Source organism: Muscardinus avellanarius (genome assembly GCF_963383645.1).
Source record: "Muscardinus avellanarius genome assembly, chromosome: 19".
Taxonomy (NCBI): Eukaryota; Metazoa; Chordata; class Mammalia; order Rodentia; family Gliridae; genus Muscardinus; species Muscardinus avellanarius.
The window spans coordinates 21,173,337-21,190,187 of NC_137805.1; the positions used below are offsets into that span (position 1 = coordinate 21,173,337).

General features: G+C 61.5%; 1 protein-coding gene across 9 annotated transcripts in view; it reads left to right on the forward strand.

The window, feature by feature from the left end:
* Positions 1–720: 720 nt before the first annotated feature.
* KCNQ2 (potassium voltage-gated channel subfamily Q member 2) overlaps positions 721–16,851 on the forward strand; it is a gene marked incomplete at both ends in the record, with an annotated part of 42,654 nt that continues 26,523 nt past the window's right edge. For all 9 annotated transcript variants that reach the window (XM_080716204.1, XM_080716207.1, XM_080716208.1 and 6 more), the window contains 4 exons: positions 721–1,016; positions 15,100–15,190; positions 15,846–15,972; positions 16,198–16,373. In XM_080716204.1, coding sequence (XP_080572330.1) covers positions 721–1,016; positions 15,100–15,190; positions 15,846–15,972; positions 16,198–16,373 — 690 coding nt within the window. The remainder of the gene's footprint in view (positions 1,017–15,099; positions 15,191–15,845; positions 15,973–16,197; positions 16,374–16,851) is intronic.

The window sequence follows — 16,851 nt, forward strand, 5'->3', positions numbered from 1 at the left end:
AGGCAGCAGGTGGCTCTCGAGGCCTGGCCTCTCTGACTGCCATGAGCCCTCATTTTGGCTCCCGGCCTCCCTGAACGCCCCTTTGCCCCCTGGGCCTTCTCCAGGCCCTGCTTAGGCCCTTTCAGGAAGCTCCCCAGACCTGGGGGAGGGTGGAAGGGGCCTAAAGGCCTGATCCACCCTGGGGCAGGAACAGGAGACCCCTATGGGCTGAGCCTTTAACCAGAATTTGGCAAGCGCCAGCACCCTCCCCACCCCCTCGGAGGTGTCCACTCCAGAGCCCAGCTGGCCGGAGCTCAACCCTCCCCCCATCAGGCGCTGAGCTTTGGGATGGATCCCAGCGTGATCCTGGGTCCAGGCAGGTGGCCCTGGGGTAGTCTTGCTGGCCCCAAGGGTGACCGCGTCTGGAGCGCCTGGGAAGGCACACGCGGCCGCACGGCGGGCGGGGGAGGGGTCGCGGAGGCCGGTCGGGCCTCTCCTTTCCCCCCCCTCGTGGGCGCTGTCCCGCGGCGGCGCAGAGGTTAACAGGGCGGGGCGAGGCGGCGGGCGGAGCCGGCGCGGCCGCGGGCCGGCACCGAGGCGCGGAGGGAGCGCGGTGGCCGCAGCATCCCCGCGCGGCCGCCTGGGCCATGCGGCTGCTGGGCCGGAGGCCTGGGCTGGGGCCCGCGCCGCCCCCCGCGCTGAGCCCGCGCTGAGCCCGGCCCGGCCGGGGCGGCCAGCACCATGGTGCAGAAGCCGCGCAACGGCGGCGTGTACCCCGGCCCGAGCGGGGAGAAGAAGCTCAAGGTGGGCTTCGTGGGGCTGGACCCCGGCGCGCCCGACTCCACGCGGGATGGCGCGCTGCTCATCGCGGGCTCCGAGGCCCCCAAGCGCGGCAGCATCCTCAGCAAGCCGCGCGCGGGCGGCGCGGGGGCCGGGAAGCCCCCCAAGCGCAACGCCTTCTACCGCAAGCTGCAGAACTCCCTCTACAACGTGCTGGAGCGGCCGCGCGGCTGGGCGTTCATCTACCACGCCTACGTGTGAGTGGCCGGCGGCCGCGCTGGACCGAGGGCTCGCGGGGGTCTGGGTCGGGCGCCGCGTCCCTGGGTTGAAGCGAAGGGCGGAGATGGGAGAGCGGTGTTGGAGAGCAGTCCTGGGGCCAGGCGCCATTCAGGTGGGGCTGGGGGCGGGGGGGGGGGCGTCTGGCTGGCGCGTCCAGTCCCTCCCAGGAGCCCTTAGCCCTAGCCTGCGCGGCCCCTCCCCACGGCCCACTGCACCGAACAAAGGGCCGGCGGGGAGGGAGGAGAACGCTGGAGCCAGGGTCCAGGAGACTCCCTACCCCTCTGCCGCGCTAGCCCCTCCGCTCTGGGTGTCCCCCAACCCAGTGGGGGTGCCCTGTCCCCAGCCACCGTCCAACTTCACACTCCGTGTGAGCCTGGCTCTGCTGCAATGGGGAGGGGTCTTAGCTTTACCCCACCCAGCCCTGGCCCAGGTGCCCCTGGAGCCTGTACCCTGCCCAGGCGCCTGCACATTCTGGGCTCTGGACCCCCTGGCGCAGCGGAGGCAGGAGTGGGGGCTGCCATTGTCCTGGGCCACCAGCCTCCCCCAGGCCTGGGGCTCAGGCACGGCGCTGCTGCCTCCCAGGGAGCACTGTGCTCCTGCACACGAGTCTCTCAGTGTGGCGTGCATTGTGAAGGTTACTGCATGTGTGTGCGATGCACGCCAGCGTGTGAGCTGCCTCCCAGTGCCAGGGCGCCTGCTCCCCCATCCCGGCTAAACCAGGGACAGGGAAGCGCGCAGACACTCGGCCATTTTGTAGGCATTTTGGGATGGGAGTGAGGACCAGATTCTGGGATGGCCTCGGCCAGTGCCGCCTGGCCTGCGAGGGGTGTGCACCCCAAGTGTGCACAGCTGTGAGTGTTGGGCAATGTGAAGGGGAGGTCCGGGGATGGGCAGTCGGTCCCTAGGGGCAAAGGCCAGCCACCTTCAGAGTAGATGTCCTGGGGAGCCCGTGGGAGGAGGGCAGACTCCTCCCAGGCAGGGCTGGAGGCCTGCTGGCCCCAGCAGCACGGAGCGGCCCCTGCCTCCGCCAGAGAGGCAAATCTGGCTCTCTCCGCCAGGGTCCAGAGTGTGGCTGATAGCCCTTGGAAGTGTCCTTACTGGGCCTCCTGCCACGATCTGCCTCTGCCTCCGCCTGCTGGGGGCTGAAAGGCCTCTGGGGTGGGCTGGCTCTGGCTGGCCATGTCCTGGCGCCAGGTGACTTCTGGGATGTGGACCAGGCAGAGCCCAGCATCCGGGGGATGGGGCATGGGTGTCCTGGGCTGGCAGCTTTCCTGGGGTTCCCCTTTAGGCCAGGAATCCTCTGTGTGGTTTGATCCAGTCAGCCCCCTGCACCTGCTGTCTCTGGAGAGCGGGGAGTGGGGTGTGTCATCGCCATTTGGATATCCCTGAGTCAGGACCACCCCTCCCCCCGAGCAGTTCCTGCCCCTGCAGCGTGTGAAGGTTTTGGGGTGAGGCCCGAAAGGAGGCGGCCCGCCCCAGCCTGCTCCAGGCCTCTCCTGGGCTCCTTTCCTGAGGCACAGGGCCTCCAGGGCTCCCTGGCAGGGGTGGCTGGTGGGAAGCCGTGCTGTTGCAGCAGGGAGATTTCTTGGGTGGGGGTGGAGGTAGGAGGGAGATTGCCCGAGAGCAGGGTCTCTGGGAGCTGACTCTGGGCCAGAATTTATGCAAGCCTCTGTTTTCCCATCAGTAAAGTGGGTGCAGCTACCCCCTGTCCCCTGGACTTTGTGAAGAGTAACCAAGAGGGGCATCCACCTCTTCCAGGCCAGGATAGCACATCCTATTGGGCTGCTGTCACATTCCAGGCCCTGCCCCCACCTGGTCAGGAACCTGCGGGCCTGGGTTTCCCCACCCTGCGGCCAGGCCTGGTATGCGCCGCTGGCCCAGCCTGTACTGTGCGTCAGGCACCATTTGGTTTGAGCATTAATTAATAATGAGGACTGAGGCCAGGGCAGCCACTGATAGCCCTTGGCTCAGAGTAGATACAGGCCCCGTACAGTGCTGGCCCCCTGGGCCACCTTCCTTCTGCCTCTGGCCACCAAATCCTGGTTTCTGAGGCATCCAGCTGTACCATCCCTGCTGGGCTCTGGGGGACAGCTGCTGTCTGGGGTAGGAGGGAGGCACCTCCCCGAGGCCCCAGGGCGTGGTAGGCACGGTGGGCTGGGCACCAGCTGCAAAGGGTGCTCTGCCCCTATCGATGGAGAGGTCCTGGACTAGGCAGTTGTGTCCACAGCTCAGGGGCTCCCTGGTGAGCACTGAGGGACCCTCTTGGGCCGAGCTCTGGGCTAGCCTGGTGCTGTGCGGCCCACTCGGCCTAAGTTGGACAGTAAGTCTATCATGGATCTCCTCAGCTGATAGCACCCATGGCGCAGGTGGCAGAGGGAAGTGGGCCCGTGGTCCTGTGCCTCTGGGCTCACTTGTTTCTTATTGTGATGGGGAAACTGAGGTGGCGGGAGGGTGTCCTGCGTGAGTGGAGAAGGGCTCTGCCTAGGAGCTGAGCCCTGGGGTACAGATCATTGGACCTTTCCCACCCCCAGCCACCGAGTGCCCAGGAGGAGATGGCGTTTATTTTTTACTTATGTAACCAGTTTTATGATGCTGGGAACTGGACATAAGAGTGCTCTACCACGGAGCTACACCTCTGTCCCTTTTCATTTTTTGCCCAGGCTGGCTTTGAACTTTTGATCTTCCTGCTTCAGGCTCTCGAGTAGCTGGGATTAGGGGCGTGCACCACAGTAACTAGATTTGGCATTTAAAATGGGCCAGATGGAGGCTGGGCGTGGTGGCACACACTTGTAATGCCAGCATTTGGGAGGCTGAGACAGGAGGATTGTGGTTCATAGACAGCCTCAGCTACTTAGTGAGGCCCTTTGCTACTCAGTGAGACTCTGTTTCAAAAATAAGGAATAAAAAATAGGGCTGGGGGTGTTGCTGGGAGGAAGAATGCCCCTGGGTTCCACTCCCAGTACTACAAAAAAATAGAATAGAATAAAATAAAATAAAACGGTCCAGGTGGTGGCACATGCCTCTAATCCCAGCTACTCTGGAGGCTGACAGGAAAATCGCAGGCTTGATGTATGTCCAGCATGGGGTAATTTAGCGAGACCTTATATCAAAATATAAATAAATAAATAGATAGGACTGGGGGTGTAGTTCAGTGGCAGAACCCTGGGTCTAATCCCCAGTACCACATTAAAAAAAAAAAAAATATATATATATATATATATATATATATATATATATATATATATATACACACCAGATGGCAAGTGTGAGGTGGGGTGGCTATGCTGGAGGGGCTGGGCTCATGTCATGGCTAGGATGGGCTGGACGGCTGGGCTGGGTGCCAAGGCCCCTCCATCCACAGACGGTGTCCAGGTACCCTGTGGAGGCCTCCCATAGCTGTGGGCTGGCCAGGTGCTATTTCATAGCAGCAAGAGTGCATTCCAGAGTCAGGGTCCTTCTCCAGGTGCCTTGGTGCTCTCCCGGGGGTGGCCCAGGATGGGCTAGTCCCAGCTGCCCCTTGGGCCCTCCCTGCTGCTGGCTGCCTCGGGCTCTGGGGACAGTCTGGGTGGGTGCGCGCTGCGTGGTGGGGACAGTAGCCTCTGCTCTTGGCCTCAGCCCTGCATGCCGGCCAGCTTCCCGGCCACGCTTCCTGGGCCCGTGTGTGGGCCAAGTGCAGGCCGGGCCCTGGCAGGGCTGCTCTGGCCTCTGCTGACTGAGCTCTCCACCTTCCGGGAAGACACCGAGTCACTGAATGGCGTGTTCTCAGCTCCTCCTAGTCCCAGCCTTCCTGCAGCCCTCCAGGGAGGGAACGTCTATTGATTGGGGAGTGGAGAATCTTGTGGAAATTTCCCAAAAGGTGCAAATGCCTTCAACATTTGTGGTTTCCAGGGAACCTGCAGTGCTGGGGACTGGGCTTGTCTGACTTCCCGGCCTCCTGTCGGAATTTCCAAATTTTACCAATAACTTAAAGTGAAATTTCTCTGAGATGATGGAATATTTCTAATCATACTGTCTGACTGCACATGGGGTAAATCTCTCAACCTTCTCGTATTTGCAAGGTAATAGAACAAATACTCCACAGCAGGCAGGCAGCTCTCTGGTCACAGATTAGAGTGCAGAAAGCCTTAGTTTTATATGAATCAGCGCAAGTCGGACATTCAAACCTGTCTCTATAGAGACTCAGGAGGGTGCACAGTGCATCCTGAAGGCCTTTGGCTTGCATCCTGCTCAATATCTGGGGTCCTCTACCCCCAGATGCTGGGTGCATGGATTGGAGGCCCCTCTCTGGTTTTGAATATTCTGGAACCCAGGATGGTATGTGTGGGTGTGGGTGTGTGGGTGTGTGTGATGTTGGGAATGAAACCCAGGAGCATTCATTCTACCTCTGGGCTACACCCTCAGCTCTATTTTATTCTTTATTTTGAAATAGAGTCTCACTAAGTTGCAGAGGGCCTCACTAAGTAGCTGAGGCTGGCTGAGAACCTGTGATCCTCCTGTCTCAGCCTCCCCAGTACTGGGATTACAAGCGTGCGCCACCACGCCTGGCGAGGCTAGGATGGTCTTGATGACCTGTGTCCTGTCCTGGATTCAGAGTCTTCCATGTTTTCTCCAGTTTGTTTTAGCTAAAAGTGAATCCACAGGCCTCATCTGTCTGTGTGCTCCCGACTGCCCACTGCAGGCTGAGCCTGTCTACACAGCACGTCCATTCGGCGAGACATTCTGAACACCTGCTAGCCAGAGCTTGGGACTGGCCTGGCCCTTTAGGATCGCACACTGCACACCAACACAGGGCCGCAGGGTCCGCCCTCAGCAGAATGGGAGACTTCGTGCTGGGTAGGGTGTGGAGGGCCCGGAGGGTGACAGCGGGCCCTGGCCCTGTCCTGGGCAGCATCTCCCACTTCCTGCCCTCAGCTGTCCTGTGGCCAGTTCTCCATCTGGTCAGTGGTGGCTAGACCTTGATGGATTGGTTTGGCCACTGTTACCAGTGGTCATGTGTTTAGATCTGAGACCCAGGTCCTTAGCAGCAGAAGTCTGGTGTATGTCCAGCAGAGCTGGCTACGGGGCATGGGGGGGGGGTGACTGTTTCCCTGGACTGGAGTAGTCACTCTGGGCCTGCCGGGGTGTTAGGAGGCACCTTTCCATTTGGGGCCAAGCAGCCCACATTCCGGCATCCTTGGGTTAGGGAGCAGTGGAGAGGAACGATTTTGGCCTGAAAACAGCACTACGGGCAGGTTTACCAGCAAGCCCCCGGACCGGGAGAGAATTGCCATGAGCCTGTGGACATCCGGTTCCCACACAGGCTGTGTCCCCAGCAGCCCTGGTAGTTTGGCTCCCACACGGCTGGTGAGCCTGATCCACTTTTCAGATGAGGGTTGTCCTCTGCGTGGACAGGGTCAGCCTGCCCTGCATGGCTGTTTCCTCTGAGGCTACAGCTCAGCTCTGATTTCTGACAACGATTCGCTGACAAATCTGGGAGCTTCTTAAAACAGCCCCTGTTTGTGGTGACGCACGTGTGGAGGCCTCGGTGGCACCTGTCCACCAGCCTGACAGAGCCAAAGCTAGTGACCAGGTGGATGGCAGAGGCGTGCCGCTCTGAGACGGTCCCGGGCGCGCTCTTGGAATGACTCACGCCGGTCCTGCTCCTGCGCCCTGTACAGCCGGGCTGCCCGCTGCTCCCAGGTGTGCGGCCCAGTGGGCTCTGATTTCTGCCTTCTGTTGACCTGGTCTCATCTTCCCTCAGAACTGAGGCGCGTCCTTCCGCCCACTGGGCAGGCACTGTGCTTCACAGGGAGGTGGGCATCTCCAGAGGGACCGGACTCTTGGAGAGGGCATTCCTGGAAGCAGGGCTGACAGTAGCCCTGCACTGTGCAGAGGTGCTGGGGTGGCCAGGACAGTGGCCTGGTGGGTCAGGGAGGGACAGAGCCTGCAGGGGCTTTGAATTCCTTTGGTCATTTCTTTTTTCTTTCTTTCTTTCTTTCTTTCTTTTTTTTTTTTTTTTTGGTGGTACTAGGGGTGGAACTCAGAGGCTTTCTACCTCCGGGCTATACTCCCAGACCTTTTTTATATTTTTATTTGGAAACAGGGTCTCACTAAGTTGCTGAGAGCCTCACTAAGTAGCTGAGGCTGGCTTCGAACCTGTGCGATCCTCCTGTCTCAGCCTCCCAAGTGCTGCCAAGTGGCCTCATACTCTGCTGCTGAGAGGCCTGCCCACAGGGAGTGCCTGTGTTCCCTGGCCACTGCTGCCCCGGGCTTCTGTCCCCCTGTGCCGCAGCTGGCCACAGAATCGCAGCGCCTCCAGCAGCTTCATGCTGAGGTAGGGACTGCCTCTAGAGGGCGAGGACAGAAGCTCTGCTCCGGGGACTGGAGGCAAGGCGTGTTCCCAGCACGCTTCAGGTCGATGTTGTTAGTTCTGCTGGTTACCTGGCCAGAACAAAATCAGCCCTTTAAGTTTCCTTTTGGATTACTGGGATTAATCTTGAGAATGTTCAAGACAGCAATTGTCCCAGAATGCTCGAAGAGGAATCATTTTGGAAAGGTGTCTGCAGAGACCCCTTGACGGCCTCCGCGGGCAGGTCGGCACTTGGTGCTGAGCTCCAGGCTGCCGGGGTGCAGGCAGGGCCCTCTGGCCCTTCCTCCTTGTCTGCCGAGGGGCGGAGAACTTGCCTGACCCTGGTGCCAGGCCCCGTGGGCTCCTCACCTCCCCTGACTCCTGTTCGAAACATCACAGCTTTAGAGTTGGTCCTCTGCTCAGGCGTGGGAAATCATTTACCGGACAACAAGGAGGAGAAGGCCAATTTCCCCAAGGGCCCCAGGTTCTGGGAGCAAGGGCGGGCAGGGTGATGAAGCCTGTTCAGAGGGTTGCACCCGGGCAGGCACCGGGTAACGCAGCTCTGCTCCTGCACTGGGCTGGGAGCCTCCCTGCAGATGCCCACTCCAGGCGGGCATGTCCTAGCGAGCCCGGCGCAGGGTGCAGAGGGACCTGGGGTGCAGGGTGCCTGTGGCTTGGAGCCGATCTGTCCGCAGGGGAGCTCTGTGAGGGCAGCTTCTCTGCTGGTGACAGCTCCCAGCACCTGCTGTGTCACTTGGAGGAGGCGGCCGGGAAGCAGGGCTGTTGGAGCTAAGCCCCCAGGTAGGGACGGAGGCGGGCTGGGGTCCCCTCTGTAGACCAACAGGGTATTAGGGCCAGCAGCAGGGGCCACCGCCCTCTTCTTATCCCCTCCTTCCAGAATAGCCCAATTCATGTGAAACACACAACGCCCCACCCCACCCCAGACACACAAACATACCAGTGGGGAAGCCCCCAGAAGGGAGCTGGGCAAGTGGACGCAGCCCTTTGCTCTGTGGGCAGAGGTCCTGGGGCAGGAGGCAGCTTGGGAGGGTGAGGTCTGGGAGGGAGCGGTGGAGTGCGGGGTGCGGCTGCGCCAGAGTCTGGATAACACCCTGGCCCCCATCCCTCTTGGGCCTCCCTGCTGCTGCTGGCGGGGGGAGTGTGGTCTTTGGGGGCTTGCGGGTGGCTGGGTGGGGAGTGGGCAGCCGCATGAGCGCACACTGGGGCAGGAGCTGGGCTGAGCTCTCAGGAGGGCCTAGAACACCAGGGTGGGGGTCTCAGCCTGTCAGCCTGTCAGCCTGTCGTAGTGGACAGGTCCAGAGGGTGGCGATGGGTTGGGCCTGTGGAGGGTGCCCAGGCCAGCCCTGCTCGATGTACCTCCCCTGCCTTTGTCCGGCACCTGTGGTCACTAATGGGAGCAGTTAGCCACATGGAGCTGCCGTCTCCGGGGACCTCAGGAGGAGGTGCCAAGTCTCCAGGTCGTGCTAGGGACCAGCCTCCCTGTGTGCTGAGCCAGCGGGGCTCCTGCCAGGCCCGGAGCCCTCCTCTGCTCACAGCTCCCTGCACCTAGCACTCAGCTTACACTAGATACCGCCTTTAGGGAGGGCCCTGCCGCTGCAAAAGCAGCTTTGGGCTGGTACTTTTTGCGGGCTGGAGCCCCTGTGGACACTGTTTCCGCTGGGGTGAGTGTTGAGGAAGTGATGTGGGGGGTTAGTACCCAAACCTCAGCACCCCTGCATTCTGTATCCTGGCAAGAACCATCGCTGGCCATCCTGGGGCCACGGGTCAGTGGGCACCCAGGGGTCTATGACAGCAGCTGTTGTCTTGGGTTGGGAGGAGGGCTGAATGGGTCACTGGTTGGGGGCGTGGGGGACACAGACGGGCCGAGCTATGGCCGCAGAGTCTGAGGCCTTTGCTGAGCACCTGTTGCATACCCTGTGGGACCTCTTGGGAACCTCTGTGGGTGCTGTCTGGCCAGGCAGGTGGGCTTCAGGGTGTCAGATGCAGCCCACACAGCTTCCGGGGGCTAGACGGCTAAGTGCGAGGCTTGCCAGGGAGAAGAGACCGGGTGGAACGTGGCTGCTGCGCTCCGGGCCCTGGCTGGCCGAGCAGCGATACTTCATGTCTGGCTTGCGCCTGGAGCGGCCGTCAGCACCCGCTTCTCTCCACTCAGACTGCAGAGGCAGTGGCCCTGGCAGCTGAGAGTTTATTAGGGGAAATTAGATTCCAGGCCACAGTGCTGGCTACGGCCTAATGGACGAGGCAGTAGAGGCGTCCCTGGGGAGCTGGCCGTGCGTCTGGACCAGAGGGCTGTGCTTGGGCCTCAACCTGGCTGCTCCCGGCCCCCTGGGAGGGGCTCCTTAGTGGGATGAAGATTATAGAGGGGTGGATTTGTGCAGAGGACCCCATGGGGACACAGGAGCCCTCTGGGGAAAGGGGGCTGCGAGCGGGGTGGCGCTGCCATCGGCATCCTCTGGTTGGGTCCCTGAGTGTGCCGTGGTGAGTCTACTAGACGCCTCTACTTCCCCAGCTGTAGAACGGGGATGGGAGCCTGTTTCTGCTCGTAGGTCCTTGGGCACCCTGTCAGTAGCTGAGGATCCGAGCTCATGGCCACCTGCCTTCCCTCCCTGGCAGTCCTTTGAGAGCAGGGGACTGGGGCTGGGAGCCGGGAAGCATGCTTTTATGGAATTAAATATGTAAATGAAGCCAAGTGTGGTGGTACATGCCTGTAATCCTAGTAAGAAGGAGGATCACAGGTTTGTGCTCCACAACTTAGTGAGACCTTGTTTCAAAATAAAATATAAAATAGGGCTGGGAGTATAGCTCAGAGGTAGAGTGCCCCTGGGTTCAAACCCCAGTACCACACACACGCTGAATGAGGTTGGTAGCCCCTAGCCACCTCCAGGGTCAGTGCTGGCAAAGAGCCTGACTGGAGGGTCCGGGCAGCCTCTGTGGGCTACAGGGCAGCCCCAGACCTCCCTGCCCACAGCCTGGGAGGTAGGATGCTGTCCTGGTGGCAGGGGCATTGCCATGTTTCTCCAGAAAAGAGATATTCCCTGCCACCAGATGGAGAGGGAGAGAGAGCAGGAGTCTCACTGGGTGGGCCACACACACTCTTGCGGGGCACACACAGGTGTCCCCCGGGTCTTAGGACCACCGGGTGTTGCCTGGCCCGCGCGGGCCCTCTGCTCAGCGTCCTGCTCTCAGGCGCCTCTCAAGAGGGCCTACCTCTGTCCAGAGCTCAGACTGTGTCCCCAAAGCCCTCTCCAGTCTGACAAAGCCCAGCCTGCTGCTGGGAAGGCTAGCCTGACCATCAGGGCTGAGGCCGGACCCTCACTGCCTCTTGTGAGTTGAGGTCTGGCTGTGCACTGGGATGTGTCCAGGTGGCCTGTCCCCCATGCTTTGGTGGGGCTGCCCACGGCTGTCTGAGGTCCCTGCCGGCCCTGTCCTGGCCTATGAATCTGAGGCTGGGGACCAGCTGCTATTGATGCTTGTCTCCTTGGCAACCGCTGCCAGGGAAGCATCCTGAAGTTGAATCTATTATCATAATTAGCCTTGAAACCCCTCGTGCTGTAATTCTGGGCTGCAGAAACATGACCCGTTCTGCTCAGAGGCCTCTCTCCTTTTTGTCCTTCCAGGCTTGGCCGCTTAGTGGGCTGGGGGTGTGGGGAGGGTTCCTGGGCCTTGCTTCGTGGATGGTTTGGGGGAGTGTGGCCGAGGCTTGTAGCTGAGGACCGAGGCTCCTGTCCCGTTGCCCAGTCCCAGCTGGTGGGCAGAGCGCTGATTTCCAAGTCTGAATGTCTCAGAGCAAGGTGGCCGGGCCCAGGAGGAAGGTTCTGGGTCTCCACGAGCCCAGAGGGCTTCCAGGTCTCTGAGCTTTCTCCAGGGGAAGGAGGAGGAGGTGCTGGATCCACTCCACCCAGGGAACTGCAGCTTCCATGAGGGTCAGAGGCCACAACAGCAGAGCTGGGGTGAGAAGTATTCAGGAGGGCAGGCAGGCGGGGGCAGGGTCTCCACCCTGTGCTGTGTGCAGCCCCACCCGGTGACCCAGGGGCTCTGTCTCCCGGCTCTGCTTAGACGTGGCTGCTCTTGTGCTGTGGGGTCAGGCCTGCAGGAGATCCCTGCATGCCCTTTTCCTGCCCGGCCAGTGCTCCGGCCTGAGGGCTCTGGGTATGGACCCCTGGGGTGCCCCACATCACTGAGGCCTCTGTGCCTGGGGATCAAGGCCAGAGGGCAGAGGAGCCCCTCTCCACTGCTCCCGGGAACAGCAATGGAAAGCCTCAGAGAGCCTCAGTTTCCCCCATCTCTGAATGCGTGTGGGCGGGGCAGAAGCACCGGTGAGGAGCCCTGGGCTGGGCTGGGCGGCCGGCTCTGCTGTTAGAGGTGCGGTGGCGAGTGGGGAAGCATCCATGGCTCTCCAGCTCCGTGGGCGCCAGAGGCTGGGCGGCGCTTCCTTCCCGTGCCCGCCTCCGTGCGCTGCGTGGGAGCCACTCTTTCCTGCCTGTCCATCACGCAGTCAACCCTGCACGGCTTCCCCCGCGGCCATCTGTGCCGTCTGTTCGGAAAACCTAAAAAACAAAGCGTGGAGCCGTGGAGCGTGGTGGGTCCTCTGGGCGGGGCTGCTGGGGAGGGAGGAGCCATCCAGGCACCCTCTGAGAGGGTCCATCCATCCGTCCAGAGCCTGCGGGGCTGCACTGTCATCTCCCCGGTCCGCTTACAGGCTCACAGGCTCTGGGCCTTGGAGTCCCTGGAGGATAGGAAGGGGTACAGATCTGTACGACATGGTCACGTCAACATGCACCCCCTCTGTGGGCTTTCTGGAATGTTCTGAGATGCCTATTGGAACCTTTGGAGCAGGGCTGAGAGGGGTCAGATTACCTGGTACCTTGGACTCTTTTTTTTTTTTTTTTTTTTTTTTGGTACTGGAGACTAATTTTACCTCTGTGTGAGTAACACCTCCAGCCTATATTTTTAAACATTTTTATCTTGAAACAGGGCCTCACTAAGTTGCTGGGGCCTCACTAAGTTGCTGAGGCTGGCCTTGTATCCAGGATCCTGCTATCACAGCCTCCCCAGAATTGGGAGTGCAGGAGTGGGCCACTCTACCTGGCTTGGCTGGCCTTGTTCTTTTTTAACTTAGAGGAAGGTTTTACCATGTGAGACGCTGACTTCTTGATGTAGTATCGGACATCGTGGACTCAGGATTTGAGTCTGTGGGGCTGTCCCTGCCAACCCTGCCCCGCTTCCAGTCTGGCCAGATGTACCCTCTGCCTGACCCCAGGACGCGAGCCCGTCCCTTCCTTTGGACCACCCCACTTGTTCTTCCATCTGCTGGGAACACCCTTCACCTTCTTCCTTCATGGCCAGGCTAGCACCTCTTGACCCTGCTGGTGCAGGCCCAGGGACACCTCTCAGGAAGCCTGCCAGTGTTACATGTCTCTCTGGGCACCATACCTTGCTCTGCTGGGCTGAGCGGGTTCTGGCTGCCCTCTGTGGTAGGGAATGCCATCGGGCCCCTCCTGTGTCTCTCCCACCCTGACCCGGGGCCCAGGAATCCCCTGTCCTCCCTCGGGAGAAAGCACCACCAGGCAGGCAGAAGGTTCGACGTCTGCACTTTCTTTTTTTCCAGGGCTCAGTTAATTGAATAAATTGGCTAATGAACAGAGGAAATTAATTGCACTTTTGAAATGTGGCCGTTCTTCGCATGTGTTCTGTGCCAGCGGGCCCGCTGTGCCTTGCTGCCACTGTCACCTCTGCCCAGGAGCTGGCGAGCAGCAGAGGACCCTCGGGAGCTGCCTCGGGCCAGGAGCTGAGGAGGGGCTGGCTGCGGGCTGTGCCCCAGGGCCCATGTGTTGGGTGGGGCAGCAGGGAGTTAGCCACGGCAGGCGGTGGGTAGGGGAGTGTGTATCTTGGGGCAGCCAGCAGCTTCTTGGACCTCAGGGCTGGGCTGAGGCTCACAGTTTCTGGGATGGTGTGCGGGCGGGGTGGGACCCAGGCCGGGCCAGCCTTGCTGTGGCCGGGCTCTGGCTCTGTTGTGTGGCGTGGGTCCCTGAGCATCCTCAGAGCTTCACTGGGAGACTCTGGGGTTGCGGAGCTAGGTGGTGGGGCAGGGGTGCTGGCTCCCCTCCCTCGTCCCCTCTGCCCCCGTGGGACTCTCCCTGAGAGCCTGCCTCTCCCTGTCCACCCAGGCTGGAGAATCTGCCTGGGGCATTGGATGGATGGGCCTGGCTGTGGTGCCCTCCCTGGCCTGCGTGGAGGCGCCTGGCTCCTTAGCCGCCCCGCTGGGCTCTCTGCTGCAGGCTGGGCAGCAAGTGCCCTGGTGAGGGTGTTGGTGAGGACCAGTCGTGATGGAGACCTCTGCGGAGCACCCGGCAGGAGATCGTCCCTCCCACATGGTCCTCTGGCATCACCTGAGCATTCTCTCCTGAGCTGAAGAATCAGCTGGCATGCTGGGCCTGGCTGAGGTCCCGTCCTCTTCCGGTCTGCGATGGCCACTTCTAGATGTCAGCTGGGCCACGGTGCCCACTGGTCAAACACCCACCTGGTGTTGTTGTGTTTTTAGATGTGATTGACACTGACCTAGTGGCTGTGCAGAGAGGCAACTGTCCGCAGCCTGCAGGTCCCTGGGGTGAGGGACCTGCAGCAAGACGGGCACCAGCTTGGCCACGGTGGGCTGAGGAGGGCCTGCTGCGGGGAGGGGGGCACTAGGCCAGTGAGCCCAGGTGGGCTCGGATAGCTGCGTAGGTGGCACCCAGTGCAGGGTAGGCATGCATTGAGCACCTACTGTGTGCCAGGCTGAGTTCCAATTATCTGCTTAAATTGCCAACACCGCCCACTGGGCTGGCTGGTCCTAGTGTGGGGTGTAGAGATGGAGTGGAGGCCCCAGGGCTGGTGGCTCAGGCTTTGTTCCTGACCTGGTCCTTGGCCCCTGAATGCTGCTTGCCTTTGCTTAAAGCAGCAGGCCTGGTGGCTCCCTGATGGAGCCAGGGTCTCCTGGACTCATGGGGGCAGCCTCCAAGGGTCTTCTCATGTGCAGTGCTGCGGATGGGACCCAGGCCCTATGCTCCTGGGCAAGCTCTCTGCACAGAGCCCGCTCCAGCCCCAAAGGGCTTTTCTTATAAGCAAGGGAATAGGGTTTGGCTTGCGTCAGAGGGGGCTGCATGGCTGAGAAGGGTGCAGAGCGTATGGGGGAGTCTGTAGATTAGGGAGAGTCAGGTATTAGAGTAGGGAATGGGACGGGGGTCTCGCAGTGATTACTTGCAGAAAACCTAGGCCGGAGAGGAGGGAGCCGGCAGCTTACCAGGAAGAAACAGAAATTCCGAGCTTCCTGGCAGCCAGGGCAAGGTCAGAAAGAGCATAATCTAAGACATCTTGGTTGAGCACAGATTTAATTGGAGAAGTTCCCGCTTCTGAGCCTAGCGGAGAGGGTTGCGCGGCAGGGAAAAGGAAGAGCGCTCCCCGCATGCCTACCGTGGGGCAGGCCGCGTGGGTCCGGCTCCCTTTCTCGCTTTTGCAGCAGTTGATGGGCAGGCACAGCTGGTTCCTTTTTACTCTGAGAGCTTGGGGGGCATTCCCAAAGCACAAGGGTGTCAGGACTGCAGCCATACAGCCCAGGGTGGTGGGGCCCCTGCAGGGGCTGACGCGGCGGGGGGCAGGTGTGGACTGCGTCAGGCTCCTGCGGTGGGACGGGACGTCTGGAGGCCGCAGCTCACCGCACCCCTGCTGCTCCCCAGCTTCCTGCTGGTCTTTTCCTGCCTCGTGCTGTCCGTCTTCTCTACCATCAAGGAGTACGAGAAGAGCTCGGAGGGCGCCCTCTACATCCTGGTGAGCCCCGCAGCCCCGGCCCCAGCTGCCCTGCCGCAGCCCTGCCCCGCCCATCCCCGCCCATCCCCGGGGTCTGGCCTCCTCTTCACCTCCCTGGCTCTGGCCCAGCCTAACCCCCCTCACCCAGGTGTGGGGTGTTCCCTGGCAGGTGGGGGCGTGTGAGGGAGGGCTGTGATGCTCACATCATCCCGGTGACGGGGCAGGGGTGGGTACCATGGCAACGGGAGTGCCATTTCTGTGTTGCTATGGGTAACAGGGTGGCCCCCTCAGGGAAACTGATCCCACCAGCATATGCCTCCTCCTACCCCCTGCCTCTGCCCGGGGCAGCGTGAGTCCTGGGTGAAGCCGGTCCCCCTCCAAGTCAGCTGAGACCCTCCCTCAGCTCAGCCACGCTGTGCCTTCCACAGCAGCACTAGCCCAGACGCCCCAGTTCAGGGCAGGGCACCCCGCTTGGATGGTGCAGGACACCCCACCAGCATAGACAGGGCAGCCCCCCAGCTGAGATAGGGCAGGGCATCCGGCTCAGGGCAGGACACTCCAGCTTGACCAGGGAGGGTGGGCCCACCGTGGCCCTGGGCCCGAGGTGCCTACGCTGTGGTCTCCCAGAGGCCCCGTCCCCGGGCGCCACGGCCCTCAGCTGTGGCCTCCCCTGCAGGAAATCGTGACGATTGTGGTATTCGGGGTAGAGTACTTTGTGCGGATCTGGGCCGCGGGCTGCTGCTGCCGGTACCGTGGCTGGAGGGGGCGGCTCAAGTTTGCCCGGAAGCCCTTCTGTGTGATTGGTGAGTCCTGGTGGAGAGGATCAGCAGGGGGAGCAGGGCCAAAGGCGGCCCCCGGGAGGAGTCTGTGCTGCGGTGCTGCTCCTTCTGGAAGTTTCTCCTCACTTGGAGCTGGAGCCTGTGGCCAGGACGTGGGAGGAGTGGGCGGCCTGCCCCAGGCTCCTCGGGCAGGGCAGGCGGTAGGAAGCGCCTGTCCGGCGGCCCTGAGTGCTGCCGTCCGCCCCACAGACATCATGGTGCTCATTGCCTCCATCGCCGTCCTGGCCGCCGGCTCCCAGGGCAATGTCTTCGCCACGTCTGCGCTCCGGAGCCTGCGCTTTCTGCAGATCCTGCGCATGATCCGCATGGACCGCCGGGGAGGCACCTGGAAGCTCCTGGGCTCGGTGGTCTATGCTCACAGCAAGGTGAGAAGCTAGGGCCAGCGAGGGGCCCGGCTCAGCCCAGCCCACCAGGCCGCCTTCCTCCCTGGTGCCCCAGGGGCGGGGCTGGGGGGTGAGAGGCCGCCACGCCGGGTTCAAGCCCAGGGCCCACTCAGGACGAGCCTCCCTCCCCTCTCTTGTTGGGGTTTCTTTCTACAACCTAACTCAGCTTTGTCATCTGCCCCCAAAAGCTTCTTCTTTAGCCAGGCTGGGCTGTGCAGCCCCTCCGTGGAGCTGGATCCTCTGTGGTTGGGTGTCTTGTTTCTTGGTTTTGAGTGGCGGATCAATACGCTGCCAGAGTCACCTGCCCGGGTGGTTGTTTAAGCTGTGGCTTGCGGCAGCTGCTGGCCAGGGATCCGCGGAGTGGCTGCAGCCACACAGCTGTGTTCCTGGGGTTCCTAGCCCCCCAGTAGCCCAGACCCCATCCTGCTGGGTGGTGCTATGAGGCCAGCCTGTGTACTTG